At 43.7% G+C, this 25456-nt stretch overlaps 1 protein-coding gene across 8 annotated transcripts in view; it reads right to left on the bottom strand.

Annotated features, from left to right (window-relative positions):
• The window catches only part of PPP1R12A (protein phosphatase 1 regulatory subunit 12A), a 1571083-nt gene that overhangs the window by 1147855 nt on the left and 397772 nt on the right, over positions 1-25456 (bottom strand). For all 8 annotated transcript variants that reach the window (XR_013606928.1, XM_078674242.1, XM_078674241.1 and 5 more), the window contains exon 3: positions 16611-16729. Coding sequence is in view for 7 of the 8 variants with exons in the window: in XM_078674242.1 (XP_078530368.1) it covers positions 16611-16729 (119 nt within the window). In the remaining variant the exon portion in view is untranslated. The remainder of the gene's footprint in view (positions 1-16610; positions 16730-25456) is intronic.

Genomic DNA, 25456 nt, shown 5'->3' with positions numbered 1-25456 from the left:
TCCACGAGCAATCATGGCAGCCGCTCCCCACCAGAAGCCTGCGGGAGTCGGGGGCCCCCAAGACTTTTGTAGAATCTTCAAGGCTGAGGGGACGCTTTCGAGAATGGAGCCCAAGCCCTAGCAGACAAGCGTCCGAGTTCCAAGGTGTCGCAGGGCCATTTTAGTGGACCACGCCCAAATCTGAAGAGCCGGCCGCCATTTTGAGAGTCCTGTGGCAGCCGCCTATCGCTGCACCGCAAGAGCGGGAGCAACTCAACTACATGGTGAGCGAAACGCTGTAGTCGCAAGAGCGGGCGGTAAACAGCTGAATAGCGGAAGAGGCACAGTGTAGCAAAAGCGGGCGGAATGGCAACTGAAACGGTAAAGGGGCGCCCCACTACAGCGTGTCTTCAGGTCAAACGGATTGTGGGACAAGGTCCAGAATGGAAGAGTCACCAAAAGGCAAAAAGTTCTGCTTAACCCCGGGAGCCGGCCACCTATGTCGGGGGCGATCTCAGGCCACACCAGGGCAACACGACTTGGGGAGGGGGCCGGAGCCAAGCGCCCCCTCCGAGTCCGCGCCATCACACCGTCCCTCGGGGGCCTCCGTCAAGCGTTTCAGGGAGGCACCGCATCACATTGTTTTCAAATGCAGTCACGTCCTCAAACAGCCCCCACTTACATTGAGAATAGTGAAGCTGTAGCAGGTGCAAATAAGCTTCAGACAGTCTAACAAGCACTCCTCAAAACTTTAAACTATCAGAGTGCATGAGTTTCATGCTCGATCGATTGAGCTAGCCGGATCGGGCAACAAAAAGTATAAAATAGTTATGTAAATAGTTATTTAATAAAATGTTTTACCCTGTTACTTTGCTGGTGTGTTGTATATATTTGTAATATTTGCATAGAGTTTATCGTTATTTTGGGCGGGGTGGGTGGCGGAGCCGAGCTGTCTTGCAGCCATCATGGTGTGGAGTTCAGTTCATCTCACTAGTTTCGTATTTCTCATGAGGGGTTGTTCCTAATGTTTCTATTTTAGCGAGGTCAAAAAGAGATCCCATTAGTGGCCTACTGATTTTGCTCGATCCCTTTTGTTTTTTTACACGATTTTTCACGATCTGCAAAGACTAAACAGAGTATTGCGACTCTGTGCTTGTTTGTAAATAGAGAATGAACCAAAGAGAACCAATTCTAAAACAGTAAATGCTTGGATAACAATCAATCAAATGGAGAGAGAAGCAGGCACGACGGATTACAACGGGGGCAAAGGCCTGCGTTAACTACCCTTCACTATCTGCAAAGAGAGAGTACTCCTAATAGAAATGAGGGGGGGCAGCATTCAAAGCAGATCAGTGTGCATAAACACGAAAATGTTTTTACTTACCACGTACTTGACATTCGACAGCTTATGATATTTGCTATTAAAAAACCATTGAAATTCACTGAAAAAAACATAGGTTAGAGACCATATATAGTTAGGAATTAGCATTTAAAAACCTTGAAAATTCACTAAAAAAACCATAGGTTATAGACCATATATAGTTAGGAATTAGCATTTAAAAAACTTTATTTTACTCACACAAAACCATTGAAATTCCATATATAGTTAGTTGCACTAACTATATATCGCGCACCCGCAATCCACTGCTGATGATGTCACATATTACATCATTCATGACATGGTCAGTGACATCACTGATGACATCACTGATGACATCTCAAATGACATCACTGATGACATCACTGATGACATCTCATTTGACATTACTGATCACATCACTGATGACATCATTCATGTGATGATACGATGAACCTCTTCAGTTGATACAAGTTCACAATGATCCATACAGCCACTCACACATTCACTGGCTCTTATGCACAGTTATTTATATATGTCAACTCTCACATGTACTGTGTTTTACATATGTACTTACTTTGACATGTAGCACTGAGATATCCATTCATTCACCAATACACTCATGCACACAGTCAACCGCCCATACAGCTGTTTCCACATGCACTTTTGAACCCATACATCTAGTGAATCAACTGCTCACACATCTATGCACAGAGTCATACACCTCCCAGACACCCACACACTCAGTCTCCCATACAAATACTTGGGCAAGCAATCAATAACCCATAGAGTTAGTCATATAGCTAATGATCAACACATGCATCAGATTACAGAACAACAGACACAATGATGCACAATTTAAAACAGTTTAGTCACTAACCCATGCACTCAGTGAGACACATTTAATCACTCACTTATACAGTCAGTCATGCACCTACTAAATCCTTCATCCAGACACTTATACATCCACTCATTCTTCAATATGTAAGACATATTTTAACTTTACAGAAACATACAGTCACTGGATGTTGTCATCAGTGATGTCATTTGAGATGTCATCAGTGATGTCATCAGTGATGTCACTGACCATGTCATGAATGATGTAATATGTGACATCATCAGCAGTGGATTGCGGGTGCGCGATATATAGTTAGTGCAACTAACTATATATGGAATTTCAATGGTTTTGTGTGAGTAAAATAAAGTTTTTTAAATGCTAATTCCTAACTATATATGGTCTATAACCTATGTTTTTTTTAGTGAATATATATATATATATATATATATATATATATATATATATATATATATATATATATATACATATATATATATACACACACAACGGACTACTATGTATATATATATATATATATATATATATATATATACACACATATATACATATATACACACATACATATATACACACACACACGCGCACACACATGCACGCTTGCTCCAGGAAAACTATGGTCAGCACATATATATGTAGTGGGATACCATATATGGGCCAGCAGTATTCCCCAATCAACGGCTATAAAGAGCTGCTTGGCCCAGAGTCAGTGTAAACCTCATTAGGTTATTCGAGTCATAAGTGACTTATTTCGATACCAAAATATTGGGAGAATCAATCTCAGAGGTAAAATATTTTGTAAAATGCTCAACCCAGTCTGTTTCAGAGACACCCTATTCTATTGCAGTTTTTACCTGCTCTCATCAAATTATCCCAAGCTTCTTTTTATTTTTCCTATCAATGTCTTCTTAAAACATTTCCTACATAATCTAATCCGATCCCAACCTCTGTGCAAAGTATAAAAGTTATCTCTTAGATTCACATGTGCGAGTCAAACCAACCTGTAGTCAGACACTTGACTGGTACATCTTTTTTCAGCATGTCATTTATAGTGGAGCAGGGCCAAGACTGATTTACATATGGCTGGGTCCAAACCCAGATCTTTTGACTGGGGATGAGTGGTTGAAAAGATTCAGCACTCCTTCCATTACCTTGCTGTGTTTGCTATGTTCGCTCTAAGTGGCCAAAGGTATGCACATACATGGGTCCCTTGCTCGCTGTGCCACTGGATTCAAGCTAGCGTGGCTGATGAGGGGTGATACCCCGAAACTGGCCCCAGGATGCTTGTTTCCTGTCGAAGTTCAAAGTGGACTGTTCTCATGAGGAGCAGGGTGAAGACTGATTTGCATATGGCTGGGTCCAAACTGCGGTGGCATAGTGCACAAAAGAACAATGGATTAAACTCGCATCTCTTGGCGGGTGGTGAGTGGTTGAAAAGTTTCAGCACTCAGTCCATCATCTTGTTATGTTTGCCTAGTTTGGCCCTATGGTTGTCTCATTCCATACGACATGTATGCCCAGTGTTTACAGTGAGAGAAACCTAGGGCCATATATATATAATTTTGACAATCCAGTTCATTAATCCCAGAAAGTTGCTCTAAGTGATGAAATATTGCCACGTTGTTTCTCCTCTTACTTTGGCCTCCATCTTTTAAACACTAGATCCTCATTGGACCAGTAAGAGGCTTTGGTTTGTAAAAGAGCCCCACTTGAAAAATACTGATTCTCTCGGAATTTTGACACGAATAGCTAGTAAAACTTAATAGGGTGCACACAAAGTGTGGTTTCTTAAAGTGTACAACCCTCCCCTACCCCATCACATACTTTTTCAGAGTTTTCATTCCTTGGCATAAGTCTAACCATAAACATCTTGTTACACAGTCTGCATATGTCACCTAATCCCCCTGAGCATAGGTCCTTCGACAGCCAGTGAGAAGTTTTGTTTTTGGGGCAGACCCAATTTACGTCTACGCAGACTGTGGTCACTCGACATCCTTTAGGATCAGTACAAATAGCGTTGCAGCTGGAAGAAGCTGGAAGAAGTCCCTATTGCAGCAATGATGATTATTGGCTGGGCTTGTGGAAACAGGCGTTATGGCCTCTAGTCTAGGAGCTTCATCTGTAGCTGCTGTAGTAATGTAATGCAAAAATGACTGTAAAGCTCCATTACGATTTTGAAGACCTGTCTACACCCCTTTCTGGGCATGAGATAATGAAAGGAAGGCCACTCAGCTGGGACCCTAACAACTTGAACATGTCTCAACATGCTCTTGGATATGTCAGTTAGTTACTGCAAGACTGTGTAGTCTTAAATGCAATCCGATAAATTAGATAAAGTACTTTCTGCAGCCTTTAACTCGACCAGAATGCCGGCGAATATGTTTACTGAATCTTCCATTGCAGATGAGCAAATCACCCACTAAGCCCCTTGTTGGCATTTATGGGTGGACGGAGGAACAAGAGGTAGAAAGTACCTCATGATGAGTTAGAACCTTAACTTGTTTCTGTTTTTTCCGGTTGCAAACATGTTGATTCCTTAATCTTTTTTGTAGGAGGCCAGTTTATATTAGGGCTAAGGAAATTTGTACTTCTGATGGAGCTGCATAAATCTGCATCCACAAAACACATTACTCGTCGATGGTATAAAGATATTATTGGTTTTAACTGTGTAATTTCCTGTCCCTATTTAGTGAGATGTTCGCCACCTCTTTAATAAACCTCTGAGTTTATTCCAGCCTCTTCTCTATGCTCTCAATTTCGGAGTCGATTAGGCCAATTGCATTAGTTAAACAGGACTTGATAGATGCACTTACTTGTCGGTCCTTGTAGAGGACTACTGCTGCTAATTTCCTCTTGTACATTCTGTTCTCAGAGCTTTTGCAGATAAAATAACTTTAAAAATGTCAGAAGGATGGACAAGCCCATCCTTCACAGGTCTAGGACTGGCCAGTCTTGGCCTGGTCTTTGCCCAGGCGCTTCCTGCATAGCGGGAGTCATGGTGTCCTGTAAACTCTTTTGCTCTGCCTCTGTTCCTGTGGGTAGTGGGAGCTTTTGTGCCCCTTAAGAAAATGTCTTCACTGCAGCTCGCGCCCCTCCCAGTGGGCAGTATGGAGGTCTATAAACCCCCTTTGCCCCTCCTATCTTCTGTGGGTAGGGCATGGGGGGCTTGCGGGAGCTGAAGTCCCCTTCCACCCTAGCTTGTGTTTCAGACAGAGGGCAGTATGGTTTCCTTTAAGCCCCCATTGCCCCTTCTCTCTCCTGCTGGTAGAGTGTGGGGGAGGGGCGTGGGTTGTGGAAGCTGTAGTCTCTCTAAAGAAAACAGCTGCAGCAGCTCTTGTCCCTCCTGCAATTCATGTCCTGATATCATGAATATGTCGTTCTTAATTCTGCTGGCTTTTTCTTTTCACATTCATGTCAAAATCCTCAACATTGGCTACAGAGCTGTCAGTGAAGATAACCCACATTCTATTTTGACCAGGGTTCTCCAAAATCAGCCCTGGAGGGTCAGAGCCATGCCAGGTTTTCGGCATATCCCCATTTAGATAAATGCAGTTTTCGTAACATCTGGCATGGATCCGGCCCTCCAGGACCAACTTTGGGGAACCCTAGTGTGGTGATGTTTACCTGGAACTCTGTTCTGTCATGGAACCCGAATCCCTCGGAGATTCTAGGACAGGCAGTTTCCTCTGGGCCCCTGTTGAGATAAGACTGCTTTCCCTCTTCGCTGTTATTAATAAATCCCTTAAAACTACTGAAAGCGTTCGATGCTTACTTCAGTAATTTGGCGACGATTGGGCAAACCTACGAAGTGTACCGTCATCGCTCCAAGACAAAAGAGACATTCTTATTACTTCCTTTCTTCAAATTCACGGAAGCGCTAAAACAGTGGCCAGAGAATCGGTGAGATTTTTAAGCTTATGTCAAGTAGTCTGATTACTCTACATTCCGAGGTGAGATTCATTGTTTTATTTTCTCACCGTTGTAATTTTCTTCTGCTTTACATGAATACGAGCTCCGCAGTGGGAGACAGGATCGTTTCATTCGAATCCTGCGGGCAATAGAAAAGCTCATTAAACAAAGCTGTGCGAGGCCGCGCAACACAGAAGCGTGTTAAACGTAACTGCGCAAAGCCGTTTCAAGTCAAGCGACGGAAACCAAACTGAAACAAGCGCGGAAGCCGGTTATACACATCTCATCATTAAGAACGTGTTATACACCTTGGCTCGTTGCACTGAAAAAACAATAGAATTTTCTTCAATTTCACCAGATGTTCAACTTCAATGTAGTCCACGATTTCTGCTTCTACTGCACTGCATTATGGGATGTTATTAAACCAACAAAATAGAAAAAGGACCAATACTTTGACTCCGCAGCACCACATCAATTTTACATAGAAAGAAGACTTTCCTTTAAAAAAAAAGTGAATTTAACAGATATGTCACAACAGCGACTTGCACGCTTTGCAAGTCACACTCCAAAAAAAAAAAGTAAAGAAGAAAGTGATTACTATATACAAAGCAGGAAAATTATAAAATTAATTTCACAACAGCGATTTGCACGCTTTATCAAGGTTAATTGTGCAAATTACAGCCATTTGCACGCTTCATCTATATTTTTTTTCACCAACAAAATTAACCTTTCTTTACACAGTGTTTTTCACAGTAATTTGCATGATTTTTTTTTCAGGTTTATTCAGAGAAATTTAATTTTACAACAGTGATTTGCACACTTTTTCAAGAAGGTCACTTGTGCAAATTACAGCGATTTGCAAGCTTCATTTTTTTTATATACATCCAAACCAACATGCAGAGGTGCAAGCACCAGCACCATTCCTACAAGATCCTGGAGAACCACCTTTAGAGTGGAACTTATGGCTAAGATCATTTAAAGCATATCTAGGAGCTATTGATAAAAATTCAGAACAGAAAGACGAAAAAGTCTCATGTACTATCATTTGGGAGTCGAAGGTCAAAATATTTATGATCATCTACCTGATTATGTCCCTGCAAAAGATGAAAATGTGGATGAATTTGAGACTGCGATTGCTCAACTAGATAAATACTTCTCGTAAACAAAAAATATGATTGTACATAGATACACATTTTTCACGAGAACCCAACAAAAGTATAGACACTTATGTCACTGCACTAAAAATGTTAGCGTCAAAGTGTGAATTTGATAATTTCACTGCGGAACTAATACGTGACCAATTAGCCAGCTGCTACTCCCAGAAAATACAAGAAAGGTTGCTTGCATGTAAAAATTCAACATTAGATAAAGCTATAGATATAGCTAAAATTATTGAGGGTTCTTCCATCGATGCAAAATTACTTGAGGAATCTTTAGCTAAATCCACAATTTCTGGCGCAGTTGTCAACAAACCAAATACTACGAAAAATCCTCAAACTAATACTAAACCCAGAACATTCAATAGACCAAATTTTTCTGTTCAACAATCCCATAAAGTATTTTGTTATAAATGTGGTTCACCTTCACATGTTTCTTCATTCAGATTTTGCCCTGCTCTAGGTCAAAAATGTAAGAAATGTGGAAAAATAGGACATTTTTTAAAAGTGTGCAGAGCAGGCAAGTCTGCTAATGTCCGTTGTGTTTTAAATGATTTTGGTAATAATTTTGATATAGAAAACTTTGAGGAAAGCAAAGAATTACTTTTAGGTGTTAGATGTGCTAATTCGAACGATGAAGACCTAGTAATTGATCCAAACCTTAATGTTTCCATTGAAGGTCATGCTAACCAACTTTTAGTTGATACTGGTGCACGCATACCTATTATCTCCAATGATATTTTTGAAAAGTATTGGCATAACAAAGCTTTACTTCCCCCAGACATTCTTACAGTAGCATTTGAAGGAAGCAAAGTTGACCTCATTGGTTTCTTCTGGGCTGACATTAAGATTTTAGATGAATCAATTAATGGAAAAATGTATGTAGCAAAAAAAGGAATCAATGTCTTGGCCTTAATTCATCAAACTGAATTTGGTATTACGATCAGACAAGGTTTAGAACAACCCATTTCCTTTGAAAAGAAAAGATTAGGTTCGGTAAGCAACTATGATAATACATGGGTTAAAAAATTCAGTTACGTTTTTCGGGACAAATTAGGAAAAATGTCAGACTTTACTTATCGCATTAAGGTCAAACGCGATGTTTCTCCAGTCAAACATAACATTCCATTCAGTGTGAGAAATGACCTTTCTGCCATACTCAATGATATGTGTTCACAAGGTATTATTGAAAAAACTGATGGAACCTTGTGGTTATCTCCCATAGTTTTAGCGAAGAAAAAGAATGGGGAGCTGTGCATGTGTGTGGATATGAGGAGTGTAAATGAAGCTATTTGGATAGATAACTACCCTCTATCTAGGATTGAAGACCTAATAACTAAAGTTGATCAAGCCAGGTGGTTTAGCAAATTAGATCTAAGGGCGGCTTACCACCAAGTTGAATTAGATGAAAGTTCTCGTCCTTTAACTGCATTCGTAACTCCTGATGGAGTTTTCCAATTTTGTCGCATACCATTTGGCATTGCTTCTGCAGTCTTCCAAAGACTTAATTCAGACATGTTTATTGTTAATGAACACGTTGCAATTTTTCAGGACGACATTTTAATATTTGCTGTTAGCGAAAATGAACATGACCTTGTACTAAACAATGTTTTAGAAACTTTAGAAAAAAGAGGTATCACACTACGAAAAGACAAATGTACATTTAAAACAAGAGCAATTAAGTACCTGGGACATCTATTTTCTGACCAAGGTGTAAAACCTAAACTCAGTCTGGTAAAAAGCATTGTAGAAGCGCCTGCTCCACAAAACAGAGAGCAATTGTTATCTTTCTTAGGCTTATGTGGATTGTATGCAAAATGTATGCGAAACTTTGCTACAATTACTGAGTGTTTTAAGGTCCTACTAAAAAAAGGTGAAAATGTGTGCACAGATCTATGCCAACATACTTTTGAGAAAATTAAAAAAGATATTAGTTTGGCGCCAGCATTACAATTATTTGTAGAAGGAAGAAAGAATTATGTTACTGTAGATGCTTCAGAATATGGTTTAGGAGCAGTTTTAACCCAACTCAACATTAATCATGAAACAACTGTAGCTTTTGCCTCTAGAACGTTACGATCACCGGAACGCAAATATTCTGTTATAGAAAAAGAACTCCTAGCATGCGTATGGAGTGTAAAGAAGTTTAGAGCTTATTTGTGGGGAAGGCCTTTTATTTTGAGGAATGATCGTCCGTTGGTGGACATTTTATCAGGAAGGAAGTTAAAACGCACCACTGCTAGCATAGCTAGACTTTCAGCAAGATTACTAGAATTCTTTTTTTCTGTAGAATACATTCCAGGTGGGAAAAACTCTAGAGCAGACTGTCTTTCTAGACTCCAAATTGGAGATTGTGAGGAATAGGATTGGAAGTCAGAAATTGAAGAATGCTTCATTGCCTACATTGGCGATTCCAGCATTTGTAAGGAAGAGAATGATTGGGTACAGGAATTATACAATGATGCTGTACTAAGGGATGTCATACAAATGGTTACTTTTGGTTGGCCAAAAGAAAGAAGTTTACCTGATAAATTACAAGCTTTTTGGAAACTACCTGACAAACTATCATTAGAATGTAATAAACTAATGCGTGGTGATAAACTGATTCCCCCGACCTGTTTCCACAAACGAATAATTGAATTAGCACACACTGGCCCTTTGGGTTCCACCTCCACCAAAAGAAAAGTAAGAGAACATTTTTGGTGGCCTAAAATGGACCATGAAATAGACTTGTATGTAAATGACTGCAGAAAATGTAAAGTCAGTGATAAAGTTCTGAAAACTGAAAAGGTGGTCGAGTTTCCCACTATTTGTCCAGGAAAGCTTGGCAACGTGTTGGAGTGGACTTTTTAGGACCTTACCATTTCCTTCCCAACTATAAGAGATATTTCATTGTTATGGTTGACCATTTATCAAGGTGGGTAGAGGTTAGAGGAGTGATGGAGCCCACCATCAATTTCTTCCAAGATGTATTTGCTAGGGAAGGTATCCCGGTTGAAATTTTAACTGATAATGGCGTTCAGTTTACTTCTCTTGAAATGAAATTTTTTCTAGAAAAATGTAATATCAAACATATCAAAGCACCATTATATAATCCCAAAGTAACGGTAAAGTAGAGTGCTTCAACAAACCTTTAGTTGAATGTATCCAGTCTACTTTCAAATGTAACATGAATGTTGAAACTGCTTTTAACACCTTGGCTGCTAGAGATATTTTCCTCCTGTGCTGCATTCCCTGATTTCCCATTGTTCATGACAAGGTCAGCTCGTCATTAGCACAGCTCCAGTGTGCCTCATGACGAGCTCAGCTCGTCATGAGCATGGAAGGAGTTAAAGAGTTGACTTGGAGTTACAGAACGACGCCTCACAGTGTCACAACTAAAACTCCATTCGAACTGATGTCAGGCAGAAAAGCAACAACTGATTTATGCCCTATTCGGATGACCACAAGCCTTGATAAAAATTTGAATATAAAAGAATCATGGGATATAGCCAAATCCAATTCTGATGTTTCAAGTGCAAAAAGAATATATGGCAACTTAAAATACAGCAGATTGAAATTAGGTGACTGGGTTTGTGTTAAAAAATCCTTGTCTTGTTGGGAAAGGTTTTTCAAAATTCAAAGCACCTTTACAAATGTATGAGCTCAAAAAAAATGCTGCAAAACTTTCAGATGGAAATTGGTGGAATGTTTCTAGTCTGGCACTTGATCCCAGTGCTGGCATAAATGTTAATAAACAAAATGCTTCTAACATGAAACTTTAAGGAGAAGCGTTCGAACCAAGTTTACTCCCAACAAGTTACAAGACTATTTGTGATTAATTTTTCTTTCTCCTTTAGAGGGGAGGAAAATGTATTGTATTTCTAGTTTTCCTTGTTAATACCTTACTTCTACTTACATAGTCAATGTTTATTATTGTACTGCATTACGTTATCCCTAGGTTTTCTAATTTCTTATTATTTGTTATTTCTTTATTTGATTTGTTCATTATTTGGAAAAAGATAGAAGTGTGGTGATGTATACCAGGAACTCTGCTCTGTCATGAAACCCAAATCCCTCGGAGATTCCTGGACAGGCAGTTACCTCTGGGCCTAAGACAAGGAGAGGGAAGAACGGACTGTTATTTATCCAGGTCCAGCATACACGTCCGTGACTCAAACTCTACAAAGTTAGTATGTAGTTCCTAACATAAAAAGCAGGGTTTAGTGTGTTTTATGCAAGGGCTCCATAACTGGTATGGAGTATGGAGTCACAGAAGTGGGGAGAAGAGACCTCTCCTTTCGGAAAAAGACCCTCAGACACCCAGCCAGTTAGATGTCTTGCTTTATTATCGGTTCTGCTCCTTATCGGGTCGGCGGTGCAATACCCGATCGGCACCCGTGATGGGGCCTTCTTGGCAGAGATTTTTTTTTCTTTATGCCGGTGGGTGAGGTGCGTGTGAGGGCCCTAGATCAGTGTAGGTGAAAGTCCACAGACGAGTGATTGATGACATGTGATACCTGGCACATGGCATATGACTGATGGTATATATGCACAGTTGGTCCTCTCATCCATCATTAGCAGGTGTACATGACACACAGTACAAACGCTTAGTTGGTCCTCGCATTTCTTTATTGCAGGTATGGACTAAACCGCCATTACAGAGGCACAGTGATCACACCCCTTTCAGTAATTATGAATTTTCCCTACAGTCCAATGTACTCCACCTCTATCATGCCGGTTATGTAGAACACTATACCTGTTAGGGGGTTTTCTCCCCTTATTGATGATGTGCTCCATTTAGCGATGTCCACCATATATATGCACGCTACACGCACTGCCCACGCAGGACAGGCGAAACACGGCGGCCCCAGGGAGTCATTAGCACCGTGACTGCGAGCCCGCGGTGCTTCCAGGCTTCCCATTATGGAACCTGCCTTGATGCCCGCGCTCTAGTCGTTCTAGCGCGCTACGATCTATTCCACCGGAAGTCCCGCCCCCCATTACCGGCCGGTCGCTGGTACTTAGACACGGCACAGAACGCCTGTGATCTCTACCCGGACCGGCCTCGTGAGGGTAGGACAGACGCCTCAGGTCCAGAGCGGAACTGTAAGTAATCTCCTGACGGGTCTTTGAGCACAATGTGTGCTCTGGCTCCGTACACAACTGGCACCCTCCCGTTAGGGTGGGAAGGTGCACAACGCCTGCGAGGTTCTCTGGCTAGCCTGCCCACTCCCACCTGGTCATTTACCTGTTGGGGCACTCTCTTTCAGTGGGAACTGGCATGCTCTTTGTTCCTTCGCTTCTGGCTCCATGTGTCATTTCCCACTATACAGACTAGTTATTGCCTCGTCCAGAACCCGTTGTGTGCGTGATGTGTGGGGTCCCGTTGGGTGCGCTGGACACTGGCGGACCCTCACCACGGTGTGGGTCGGGTGTGTGGCCCGGAACGCTGGACAGGTCCTACTTTTGGTGTGTCATTAATTGGAACTCCAGCATTACTGCTGTAAGACGCACTCATGACATCCTTGTTGGGTGCCCGTGAGCACTGTTTGACTTGATATGTCTCGAGGCTATTGCACCTGGGACTTATTGTATTTCATTCTGTTGACTGTGTGCTCATATCTTTCCCGCTTAGCAAGACACTACACATGAGTGTCTACACGAGCCGGTACTGAAGCTGTGCAGTTTTGACTCTAATAGGGTGAGTTCATTGTGATGAATGCTCTCCTCATCTGCCTTGTTGTTATGATGTCATACCATCTGAAGTGACACGGTGTGCCCACACCACGCATGCCACGAGTCACTTGCATTTTAGCATGATTAAGCTGCGTCCTGAACACTGTGTGATGCACCTTCCTCCAGTTCTAATTAATTTTTATTGCAGGTTTTGTTTTTATGATCTACAAGGTACCACTTTTTAGGGTGCTGTAATGGTGGTCACGTATACACTGTAACCCTGTGCTGACCACTACAAAAAAGTGTAGGTAGATCCATTCTGGTCCCGATGAACTGCCATCTAATAAGTTAAAGGGCAAGAAACAAGTTGACCTTTTTTCACAAGCGCACAGCCTCCACATCCTTAGAGTTAAGATACAAGCCTTGTTTTACTTTTAATTAGGGTAGGGGCCACTTTCATTAAAAATTGTCTGTAGTGGACCACCTCCCCTATTTTAATCCACTTCCTTACACTCCACTTTCACCTACAGTGATCTAGGGCCCTCACACGCACCTCACCCACCGGCATAAAGGAAAAAAGATCTCTGCCAAGATCGGGTATTGCACCGCCGACCCGATAAGGAGCAGACCCGATGAAGCAAGACACCTAGCTGGTTGGGTGTGTGAGGGTCTTTTTCCGAAAGGAGAGGTCTCTTCTCCCCACTTCTTTGACTACATACCAGTTATGGAGCCCTTGCATAAAACACATAAATCCCTGTTTTCTATGTTAGGAACTGCATATTAACTTTGTAGAGTTACCTCTGGGCCCCTGTTGGGATAGACTGCTTTTCCTCTTCGCGGTTATTAATAAATCCCTTAAAACTACTGAAAGCGTTCGATGCTTACTTCACCTGGTTTAGACCAAGATGTGAAAATATCATCACACGATACGCAGCAACAGAGTGAGATGGAATTCAGGAAGGCAAAGAACAGACAAGTCCTTCTGTAAAGATCTTGGGTTGTGGAACTTCAAACCAATCTAAATCCATCAACCCATATCCCTTGCATCTGCTTCAGACAAGCGCTCACAATGCGGGCTATAGAATTCATTGGCACCTGCTGTTCCACCTCCAGCTGTGCTTTTTTAAAATTTATTCAGGCAATGTTCCAGGTCCTCTCCAGCACCGGGTCTCTCATTTGACAAGAGGCCTAACCACGACTGTGACTAGCCCACAAGGAAGCTTAGAAGAGGAGAGCCATCTTCAGGTCGGATTCGGAGCTGGTAACAGATTCAGATGTTAGCAGAACCGCTGGGTCGCAAGATATGGCTAGTTGTCTACACGAGGAGGATGGTATTAATAGGAGCTTAAACTCCAAACCAAATGCCTGGAACAATTGGCAGGCATTGTTGCGGTGAAATATTGGACCAAGATGGACGCTGCGTTCTGTGAAAGATGGGCAGTATGTCAGCAGGTTGCTACATAAATCATTTCAGGGGCACCAGATCAAAGATCCGGTCGGCCACAGGCAAGGAATTTTGGCACTACTGCCTGGAGAATCAGGAAACGGCAGAGGACCTTCCTGGGTCAAGGAACATGGTAGCTGACTTGCATTCCGGACACCTACAGGATTCAAGCAAGAGGTACCTGCATCCGGAAGTTTTCAGAATACTGAATCAGACCTGGAGAACATTAGTCCATCTGTTTGAATCCAGGCTGGATCATCAAATAGACAGTTACAACAGTTGGAAACCACAACCAACATCAACAGACGCATTTTTTCCAGGAATTGACAAAGGATAAGGGAATGCATTTCCACTGTTCGCTATGACCACACGAGTGACACCACACTTCAGTAGAAAACTGAAGAGATGATGGTTACACTGATTTGGAAGTCTCAAGTCTGGTATCCGGTTCTTCTGGAACTTTTCAGTCTGTCACCCACACCCCTGTCGCATTCTGAGAAATCCAGAGTGTTTCCCGCACGACCTCGAGACAGAAAGCAGTCTACGACTCAGGGTCTGCTGGAAGATCCCAGGCTCACTGAGAGAAGTGGAACACCACATCCAATAGGCATGGGTGGAAAACACAGTCAAGTGTTCAAGATGAGCCTCAAAAGATGGCTTCACTGGTGTTTACAAAGGCACCAGATCCCGTGGGTTCAGAGCTGCTACACATACTAAATTTGCCATAACTGGATTTGCAGGGTTTTGCTTGCACACAAGTATAAACACTTTCCATTCTACCATATGAGTGGTTCATCTCCCAACAGATGGTTCACAAGTGGACAACCACTTGATAGTACTAAAAAACCTTCAGCAGCCGATCATCTTCCAAGTGATTGTTCACAAGTGGGCGACTACCCGATTGTGTGAAAACCTATATATATCCCCTTGCCCATGAAACCTCACTTTGTGGGACATGAATATAGTTGTTATTTGTTTTCCTTTCATAGCCACAGAATAAGCACCTGAGCAGAAAGGAACTGGAAATGTTGTGCCTGGTGTCTTGCAGGAGAGTATGGCGTGAGTGCTCAAGACTGGACTGGCAGAATATTCACACCCCAGGCAGTCATTCATAGGAGTAGAGGGACAAAGTACCACCCCAGTTATTTTGTATCCATCATTTAGAGACTGCCCCAAGCTGTGAGTTGTGTATTGCCTGAATGTGCATGAGAGTGAGACAGAGGTGGTTGGCAGCAAGTAAAAGACATCTTCTCATTTCCAACAGGAAACCATTTAGGACTGTGTCCTCTCTCACCATCCTCAAGTGGATGCTGGATTATGAGGGAGGCAGATACTTGTGTTCACAATTCATTTGACCATGGGGGCATGCCACAAAAAGCCTTTTAACTGGTAGCGCAACCGTTGGCTCTCCGATTCCACCTTGAAGAAGTCTTATTTCAAACCTGTTGTGGATGTAGCCTCACTTGTAAGTAAGCTTTAACTTGCATAATCCTCACCTCCGGTTCTTATATCGAATAATAATATTCCAAGGTATTGTAAAAGGAAAGTTTCAATCCTATAAAAGGCGCAGAGGCGAGGATTATTCCACCCATGGGTTCTCACAAAACCCCAAACCCTCCCTACAAGAGGGGCAATATTACAGAATAGGGTTCATTATTCAACTGATACCACAATAATTCACTTTAATATAATTTTTCAATGTAAGTAATAGGCTTCTGTAATTAAATTACTTATATGAATTGTGCTCATAAAGGAATTTAATGACATCTATATTAATTCTGGTCATTGAAGGGATAAAGTGTTAGACATGATATCTTTCTTTTGTTTGTGGTAGGAAACGATAAGAAGATAAAGTAAAGGAAGGAATATTACGTTCACGGCAGCTGTTGTGCAAAGACAGAGGGAGCACAGGAAGTGTGAAGCCCTCTTCAGTGATAGCATGATATGGATTGACTCAGAATGTTGCCTTCTTCCCAATATTCTTAAGAGTTGTAGATTATATACTTGTTATATAAGGCTGCTAGAGAAAAAACACAGGGGATGATTATGAATAGTCTTCACCTCTGTGTCCCTAACAGAACTGCAACTTTCCTTTAGAATAGCTAGGATGTTTTTGTTTTTTAAAGATAACTCATTTACTACATGCACGTAAACATGCCATTTCTAACTTTTAGCAAACAGACATGGGTCAGACAAGACAATATTTGTAAGTACATTTGTCATTCATGTTTAAGTAGAAATTGGCATTACCTTGCCGACTAACTTCGTTTTGAAGGAGTTCCTCCATTGCTTCTTCCTCTGCAATGTCCAATGGCGTATCACCTTCACTATTAACTGCACCTACATTGGCTCCTTGACTAATTAAATACCTGTGAAAGTTTGCAAATTAAAATAGAGTCAAAGAGATGAATGCAGAAGTCAAGCAACAATTATCTACAAATAATTAAACTGCTGAAATAAATCAAACTAATGTGATGTTTATCGTAAAAGGGAAAAAGAGTAGCTATTTAACAAAATAATGCTGACTTGGCAAAGATTGAAAAGAAGCGATACACCTTACGAAAAAGCCCTTCACAACGGCAAAAAAACTATGCCCAACTTAATCACATATCCTGTCCGGGGTTTCTAAATCGGTTGTTCATTGAGTGGGTGGATATAAAAGTGCTGGTGTGAGATGTTCGTGCTCCCCGCCCCTACAATCCCAAAGCAAAGAAATACCAGGCAGATTGGAAGGTGCCGAATGTAGTTTCAACTTTTTAACACTGGCAAGGGGTATGAGGATTCCCAAATGTGTCTCAGGCAGCAGTAGTGAGATAAGAAAAAATACCAATAGTATGCCAGTGCATACATTATAGGGCAGGGCAACATCATGTCAACAGCCACCACATATGTTTTGATTTTCTCCATCACCATCGTACAAGGACAAGAACAATAGTTACTTACCTGTAATCTGTGGTTCTCCAGTATTGGTGTCTTTCATAGAGTCACATGCCTGAATCATTCCCAGTCGTCGGAGTGAGAGTCCCACGGTACATAAAAAAGCAATAATATGCCTATAGAAAACCCAAAACTTTGGTAATAACAAACCAGGAAGTAAAGTAGCCCTAAGCTACAGTGTACAGAACTTCCCCACATGACTATCCTAGTCATTTTGTTAGTCCAAACTGCAGACAATCAGGCGACAGCACCCACCAGAATGTTCTCCTCAGAGGCTCAGGCTCTCAGATTTTCTCGCACAGGAGTGGAACCAAGTAATTGCCTGAGGGAGCCTCTGAGGGGAGGTGGGCGGGTGCATGTGAATCTATGAAAGACACCAATACTGGAGAACCACAGATTACAGGTAAGTAACTATTGTTCTTCTCCAGTATTGGGGTGTCTTTCATAGATTCATATAAACATGGAGATTCTATCAAACGAGTGGAGGTGCCAAATATTTTGTAATTTTATTGGTTTTTATGTGGAAGAAAAGGGCTCTCTCTTAGTGATGGAAAGATGAGAGCGCGTGTGCTTTGTTAAAATACCCCTCACACACTAAAAAAATCCGTTAGTGTCATGCTTCATCATAGGGGTCTTCCCGTCCCTATAACGGGGCGGGGCGTGCTACGACCAGACGGACTACGCGGGAGCACTATAATTGTGACAGAGCTATGTGTGGGTGCAGTGGTGTCAGTGAAGTGTAGGGATCTTACTAGTGAAATGCAAAAATACAAAAAAGTTTAAAAATTCCCTGGCTAGTAGAACAAATACATTTTATTGGTATCTCTAGCTGGAAATATTAAAAAGGGGATGAAAGGTAGAGCGATTACTAGCTACCAAGTCGACATGTTTCATAGGCAGTCCCCAACTGCCTACTCATCAGGACCGTTCAATGATCCCTACCAGAAAAATAGCTCAGTTCTACAGTTTGTATGCCTACTGTCCTATAAACATATCAGCAAAAATAGGCTGAATATTTCCGCTTCAGGGCATGAGCTGGCCCTAGAGAAGCAATGCACCAAAGATCAGTGCAGAAAAAATGACCAGTGGTCTCTGTAAATCAAAAGGAGAAAAGGGAGAGAAAGCACAAGCATATTCGTATTTATACTAATAATCACTGATTGTACATCCATATTATAAGGTTACATCCTACAGTTAATCTGCAGGATTTTGCTTGTTTAGCGCTACTTCTTGTGCCACAAACGTGGTGCATTGATCAATGTGCACCAATAAAATTACAAAATATTTGGCACCTCCACTCGTTTGATAGAATCTCCATGTTTATATGAATCTTTCAGGAGGGTGATTCTATCTCAACCTCTACGCTTCCTCTATTGATCTTTTTGTGTCTTTCATAGATTCACATGCCTGAATCAGAGTAGATGGCAGTACAAGAAAGAAAAAGAAAAAAAAAAAACAACATGCTCGTAAGACGCTTACAGTATACAGCAGATATGCATGCACAGCAATAACCAATAACATGTTAGAAGTGGCTAAACAAGAGCATAGAGGAGGAGGGAGAACAGAGGCTCACCTTATTTGAAAAGATTGCGAAGAACTGTTCTTCCCACCGAAGAATCTGCATCACTTGCTGAGTCCAGACAGTAGTGTCTTGTAAAAGTGTGCCTGCTGGACCACGTTGCCGCCCTGCAGATCTGAAGAAGAGGCACACCAGCGAATAAAGCGGTGGAAGAGGATACCGCCCTTGTAGAATGCACTCTTGGTAAGGACTGCAAGGGTCCTCCTGCCTGTTGATGACAGAGTCCAACTGCTGAAGAGACCCATCTGGCTATAGTCTGCTTGGATACTGCAAAGATTGCGAAGAACTGTTCTTCCCACCGAAGAATCTGCATCACTTGCTGAGTCCAGACAGTAGTGTCTTGTAAAAGTGTGCCTGCTGGACCACGTTGCCGCCCTGCAGATCTGAAGAAGAGGCACACCAGCGAATAAAGCGGTGGAAGAGGATACCGCCCTTGTAGAATGCACTCTTGGTAAGGACTGCAAGGGTCCTCCTGCCTGTTGATGACAGAGTCCAACTGCTGAAGAGACCCATCTGGCTATAGTCTGCTTGGATACTGCGCACCCGTGGCGCAGTCTTCCATAGGCCACAAACAAGTTGGTCTGTCTTGCGAACAGTTGCCGTTCTTTGAAGGTAGTACCTGAGACATCTTCTGATGTCTAAAGAGTGTAAAGCTCTTTCAATCGGTGATTGTGGATTTGGAAAAAAGGTCTTGAGGATCACCAGCTCATTTAGGGGAAAATCCGATGGAACCTTGGGCATGTACCTAGGATTGGTACGTAGCACCACCGAATCTGATGTAAATTGCAAGAAAGGCGGTTTTGAAGTGAATGCCTGAATGTCACTGACCCTTCTAGCTGATGTTAAAGCCAATAGCAAAGAGACCTTCCAAGTAAGAAACTTGAGATCCATCTTATGGATAGGTTCAAAGGGGTGACGCATGAGTTGGGCTAGCACCACATTCAAATGCCAAGATGGAGGTGGTCGTCGAATTGGAGGGAACATACGAAAGAGGTCTTTAAAGAATTGCTGGATTATTCTTGAAGAAAACAGGGTTCGATCCGTCCTGACAAAATCTGGAAATGGCTGCTAGGAATACTTTACGGGTAGAATGTTCCAAACCTGATCTAGCCAAATGCAGAAAGAAAGGCAAGATTTGTTTTGGTCTAGCATGAATGGGATGCAGATCAACAGCTTGACACCAGGCACAGAAACGCTTCCATTTCAGTTTGTAGGTCTTAATCGTTGATGGCGCCCTGGCATTAGCGAGGACTTCTTGACAATCTTGAGGAATGTCTAAGTGGGCGAATTCATTGTGTTGAGGAGCCAAGCTGATAATTTCAAAGAGACTGGGTCCGGATGGTATACTTGGCCCTCTTGAATTGTCAGGAGATTCGGTATTCGAGTCAACTGTATTGGCCTGCACTCCGAGAGGAGAAGCTCGGTGAACCAATATTGTCGGGCCACCTTGGAGCAATCAGGATTAGACGACATGGCTGTCTCCTCAACTTCCTGATGACCTTGGGAATTAAAGGAATCGGCGGAAAGGCGTATGCAAATATCCAACACCAGTTCATCGAAAGGGCATCCCGCATGAGTTCCTGTGGGGAATCCAGCTTGCAAAGCGTGGGCATTTCCGGTTCTGACTTGTGGCAAACAAATCCAGGTCGGGGTGACCCCACTCTTGGAATATTTGATCCAGGGTAGGCTGATGTAACTCCCATTCATGATTGCATGCAGTAGACCTGCTGAGGGAGTCCGCTAGCACATTGGCTACCCCAGGGACATGGACCGCCAACAGATTGATTTTGTGATCCAGGGCCCAATTCCAAATCTCTTGTGCTTGATGGGATAATCGGGCCGACCTTGTGCCTCCCTGTTTGTTCAGGTAATGCATGCTGGTTGTGTTGTCTGTTCGAATTAGAACCGTGGAACCCTCTAAAATTGCTTGAAAGGATTTCAGGGCGAGAAAAATGGCTCTGAACTCTAGGAGGTTTATGTGCCACTTTTTCTGCTGTATATTCCATTTGCCACTGATTGCCATTCCCTGGAGGTGGGCGCCCCAGCCCTCCAGAGAAGCATCTGTGGTCACGATGAATCTGGGCACCTCTGTCAGGAATGCACATCCCACCAGTAGGTTGCACTTTTGCATCCACCATTGAATGGGGTTCCTCATCCGAGGGGTTATGTTGATAACGTATTCGAATGAACCTACTACCTGTACCCACTGAAGACAGAGTTCCTCTTGTAAAGGCCTCATCCTTAAGCGACAGTTGGGGATGAGAGGAATACAGGACGAGATCATCCCTAGGAAAGACTTGAACTTGCGAACAGAAACGCACTTTCTTGTTAGTAATGTAGAAGCCATCTTGAATTTGAATTGAATTTAAAAGTATATAGTGAGCGCACGATTACCAGGCGGTTTCTTGGCGCTAGGGGGCAGGCCACAAAGAGGGAAAAAGGAAGGAAGCTAGGGTGAGAAAGCCTGTAAAAACAGGAAAGTTTTGAGCACTCTTCGGAACTCCAGATAAGTTACTGTTGACCTAATGGTAAGAGGAAGGGAGTTCCAGAAGGCGGGGGCAAGGACTGAGAACTTCGCGCCCCCCGATTTGATCTTCCTAAACCAGGGGACCGACAGGAGAGATAGGGAAGAGGAGCGCAACTGTCTGCTGGGGATGTAAGCCTTGACTTTGGAGTTAATAAAGGCTGGAGCCGTCCCAGCGAGAGCCTGGAAATTCATGTATCCCATCTTAAAGAGGGCGCGTTCTCTAATGGGGAGCCAGTGGAGGGATCTAAGAAGCGGAGTGACATGATGTGATTTAGAGACAGCATAGGCTAAACGGGCGGCTTGATATTGGACAAGTTAGAGACGCCGTAGGGCGTAAGCGGGGACCCCATTATACAAAATATTGCCATAGTCCAAACGTGAAAGGACCATGGCCATAAGAATAAGTTTAAGAGCTGAAAAGGAAAAAAACGTGAAATCTTTTGAATAGTGCGTAGGACAAAGAAACAAGAGGAGACCACAGTGCTGATCTGAGAATGTAAGGTGAGGTGTTGATTGAGTGTGATCCCTAGTGTTTTAATGGAGGGGGAAGGTGAGGGGGGATGACCAAGGGACAGAGGCCAGAAAGCAGGGGACCAAGGGCTGGAGCTGCCACCTGTGAGAACCAGCTCGGTTTTATCAGGGTTGAGTTTAAGGTGGTTAAAGTTCATCCAATCTCTGATGAAAGTCATGACAGATTGAAAATTGCGAATGGAGTGGGGGGAATCCGAGAGATTAAAAATGAGCTGGAGGTCATCGGCGTAGTTAAACACCGTGACCTCCATCGACTGTAAAGCAGAAATAAGAGGAAAAATATATAAATGAAACAAGAGAGGGGAGAGGGAAGAACCCTGCGGAACGCCACACTGCACCTTGTGTGTGGACGGCTTGTGTTCGACCCTTCAAAAAGGAGGTGATCCAAGCCAGGGCTGAGCCCCCGATGCCTGCCGGCTCGACACGGGAGAGAAGGATGGTGTGGTCCACCGTGTCAAAGGCGGCGGACAAATTGAGAAGAACAAGGGCCTGAGGTGAATTGACATCCATCCCCTCTTTAAACATGTCCAGAACCGAGAGGACCACTTTTTCGGTGGAATGTAGCGGGCGAAACCCCGCCTGGCACGGTGCAAGGCAGCCGCTGTCCTCAATAAAAGAACTGAGGACTTTAGTGGCGTGACGCTCTAGGACTTTGCCCAGAAAAAGGAGGAGGGAGATGGGGCGATAGTTGGTAAGAGACGTAGGGTCAGCGCCAGGCGTCTTCAGAATGGGGATAATTGTGGCAGATTTATGGGAAGGAGGGACCACACCTTGCTTGAGGGAGTCGTTAAGACATGTAAGGGGAGGAAGGGGGCACACCGAGAAGATCTCTCTCAAAATATGAGCCGGGCAAATGTCGGCAGGGGATCCTGACTTCACTCGAGGGAGCAGAGACAAAAAGATTTCTGATCTAACTGGGAATTGTTGGGAGGCGGGTGGGGATTCAAGAATACAGGGGAGGGGGAGGATATGTTGGACTTAATGGCCTTAATTTTGTCAATAAAAAAATCATTAAGAGAATCGCATAGGGATTGGGAGGGGGAAGGTTTGAGCGTGACTCTGTCTGAAGAGGCCAACGCATAAACTGTGGCGAAAATTTCCCTGGGTTGATTTTCGGCCGAAAGAATTTTGCCAGAGAAATAGCTGCTCTTGGTGTTAAGGATGGCCTTTTTATAATCATTTAAGATGGTAGTATACTGTAATTTTAGCGTCGGACTGCCAGTTTTTTCACTTTGAGGTCAGTGCTGAACCATTTATTAGCATCATGGGCGCGTCTAATTCTGACGCGCCTAAGGGGGGCCACTTGATCGCAGACACTGGACAGCCATTTATTGAAAAGGTCTGCTTGGGATGACAGAGTTAATTCCTCAAGAGCAGGGCAGGATGCTAAAAGGCAGGAGCAGAGAGAAGGGATATCTACTTTACTCCAATTGCGGGCCCAGGTGTTCCTGGGAAAAGAGGGTTTTTTTGCTAAACTTAAGTCAAGAAAAAAAGAGATCAAATAGTGGTCAGACCAGAGGCAGGGAGTGACAATGGGGGCGGGGACGGGAATGTTGAGTGACAAAATTTGGTCCAAAATGTGACCTTGGGTGTGGGTAGGAATATGAACATGGGATAGAAAGTTCAGATTAAGAAGAAGTTCAGTGAATTCTTTGGACATAGCATCCTCCGCCGGGTCAGAAGGCCAAAAGTCAAAATCCCCGAGCACCAGGACAGAGGAATTGTTTACTGCTAGAGTAGCTAGCAGCTCCTGGATGGCCGGGAGGAAGTGAGGCATTTGTTGGGGGGGACGGTATATTAAAACACAAGTGACAGGGACTTGAAAGGAGGCAGATCGGACCACCAAGCAGTCTACTGCCATGATAGATGGGGAAGGTAATAACTGGAAGTGGAGACCAGAGCGGATAATCAAGGCAACCCCCCTCCCACCTTCCCTGCAGGCCGGTCGGCGCGTAAGGCATAATAGGAAGCGGGGAGAGCCGCTAATAAATTGGGCAGGGAGTCAGGGCAGAACCAAGTTTCTGTGAGGAACAGAAGATCCGGTTTTTATGTGTCCAAAAAAATAAATAAATCAAAGTGATGTTTGACTGCGGATCTAGTGTTCAACAGAAAAGCTGAAATGGTGGGCGAAAGGACAGCTGGGGGGGAGGGGCCTGTGTCAGTAGTGCGGGGGGCAGAGTAAAGAAGGCCTGTTAAAAGGAAAAGGCGTGGGGTTGGCTCGAACAAGGCCGTTATTGACGATATGAGCCAGAGTTGCGGGGTTAAGCTTCCAGGGGCCTTGGTAGGAGCAGAGGAGTTCGGAGGAGTAGGTGATAAGAAGGGCATGGTGAGGAGCCCCGGGCCCCGACCGGCCACGGACGGGGGCAGACGGGCTTACCTTAGGCGCACCTTCGGCACGCCCGCTGCGCTCATCCGCTGCGCTCGTCCGCTGCGCGCAGGAGGACACATGTACGCTTTATGGCGATCAGCCTCAAGCAGCTAGACCGCTGACTCCGGTCTGAGCGCCCTTCAGGCTACCCCCAAGATGGCGCCCGCTCTCCACCCAACCGGCATGAAGAGCCGCGGTGGGAGAGCCGCCCTCCACACAATCGGCAAGGAGAGCCGCGATGGACCGGGGCAGGGGAGGCCACACAACAGGTAATTAATTGCACAGAGATCGTGAAATTTTTAAAAACAAGGCACCGATGTGCTGGATACAAATAGATTAAAAAGTAAAGCGTCTGCATCTAATCATGCAGAGCACCGGCGTGTCATCAGCTGCACAGACCAAATGTAACACAAATTGTGCCCCTTGTAATCGCAAAGCCCCCAAAGGGAAACAGGAGCTGCCACCAACCTGTAACACCCACGGGGATCCCAGCGAATGCTGCCGCTTTATGGCGATCAGCCTCGAGCAGCTAGACCGCTGACTCCGGTCTAAGCGCCCTTCAGGCTACCCCCAAGATGGCGCCCGCTCTCCACCCAACCGGCACTAAGATCCTGCAGTGGGAGAGCCGCCCTCCACACAATCGGCAAGGAGAGCCGCGATGGACCGGGGCAGAGGAGGCCACACAACAGGTAAATAATTGCACAGAGATCGTGAAATTTTAAAAAACAAGGCACCGATGTGCTGGATACAAATAGATTAAAAAGTAAAGCGCCTGCATCTAATCATGCAGAGCGCCGGCGTGTCATCAGCTACACAGACCAAATGTAACAAGATCTTGTGAATCTTTAACTGCCTTCCTCTTGAAATGAAAACTTGGGCGAGCTTTGTGTCCAGCGTCGCTCCCAAGAAAGACTTTATTTGGGATGGAGTCAGATGAGACTTCTCGAAATTCACTGAGAAACCCAGGCTCTGAAGTAGTGACAGACAGCTTTGAACGTGAGTTCTTGCTGTGACGAAAGAACTGGCCTTGATAAGGCAGCCGTCCAAATATGGATAATTTTGAAATCCTTCCAATCGCAGGTGGGCCGCCACAGGAGCTAACATCTTTGTAAAAACTCTGGGGGCTGAACGTAGTCCAAAGGGGAGAACTTTGA

This window comes from Lissotriton helveticus, chromosome 1_1 (assembly GCF_964261635.1).
Source record: "Lissotriton helveticus chromosome 1_1, aLisHel1.1, whole genome shotgun sequence".
NCBI lineage: Eukaryota > Metazoa > Chordata > Amphibia > Caudata > Salamandridae > Lissotriton > Lissotriton helveticus.
Note: the sequence above shows the minus strand (reverse complement) of the source record. Positions and strands in the feature narration are given on the sequence as shown.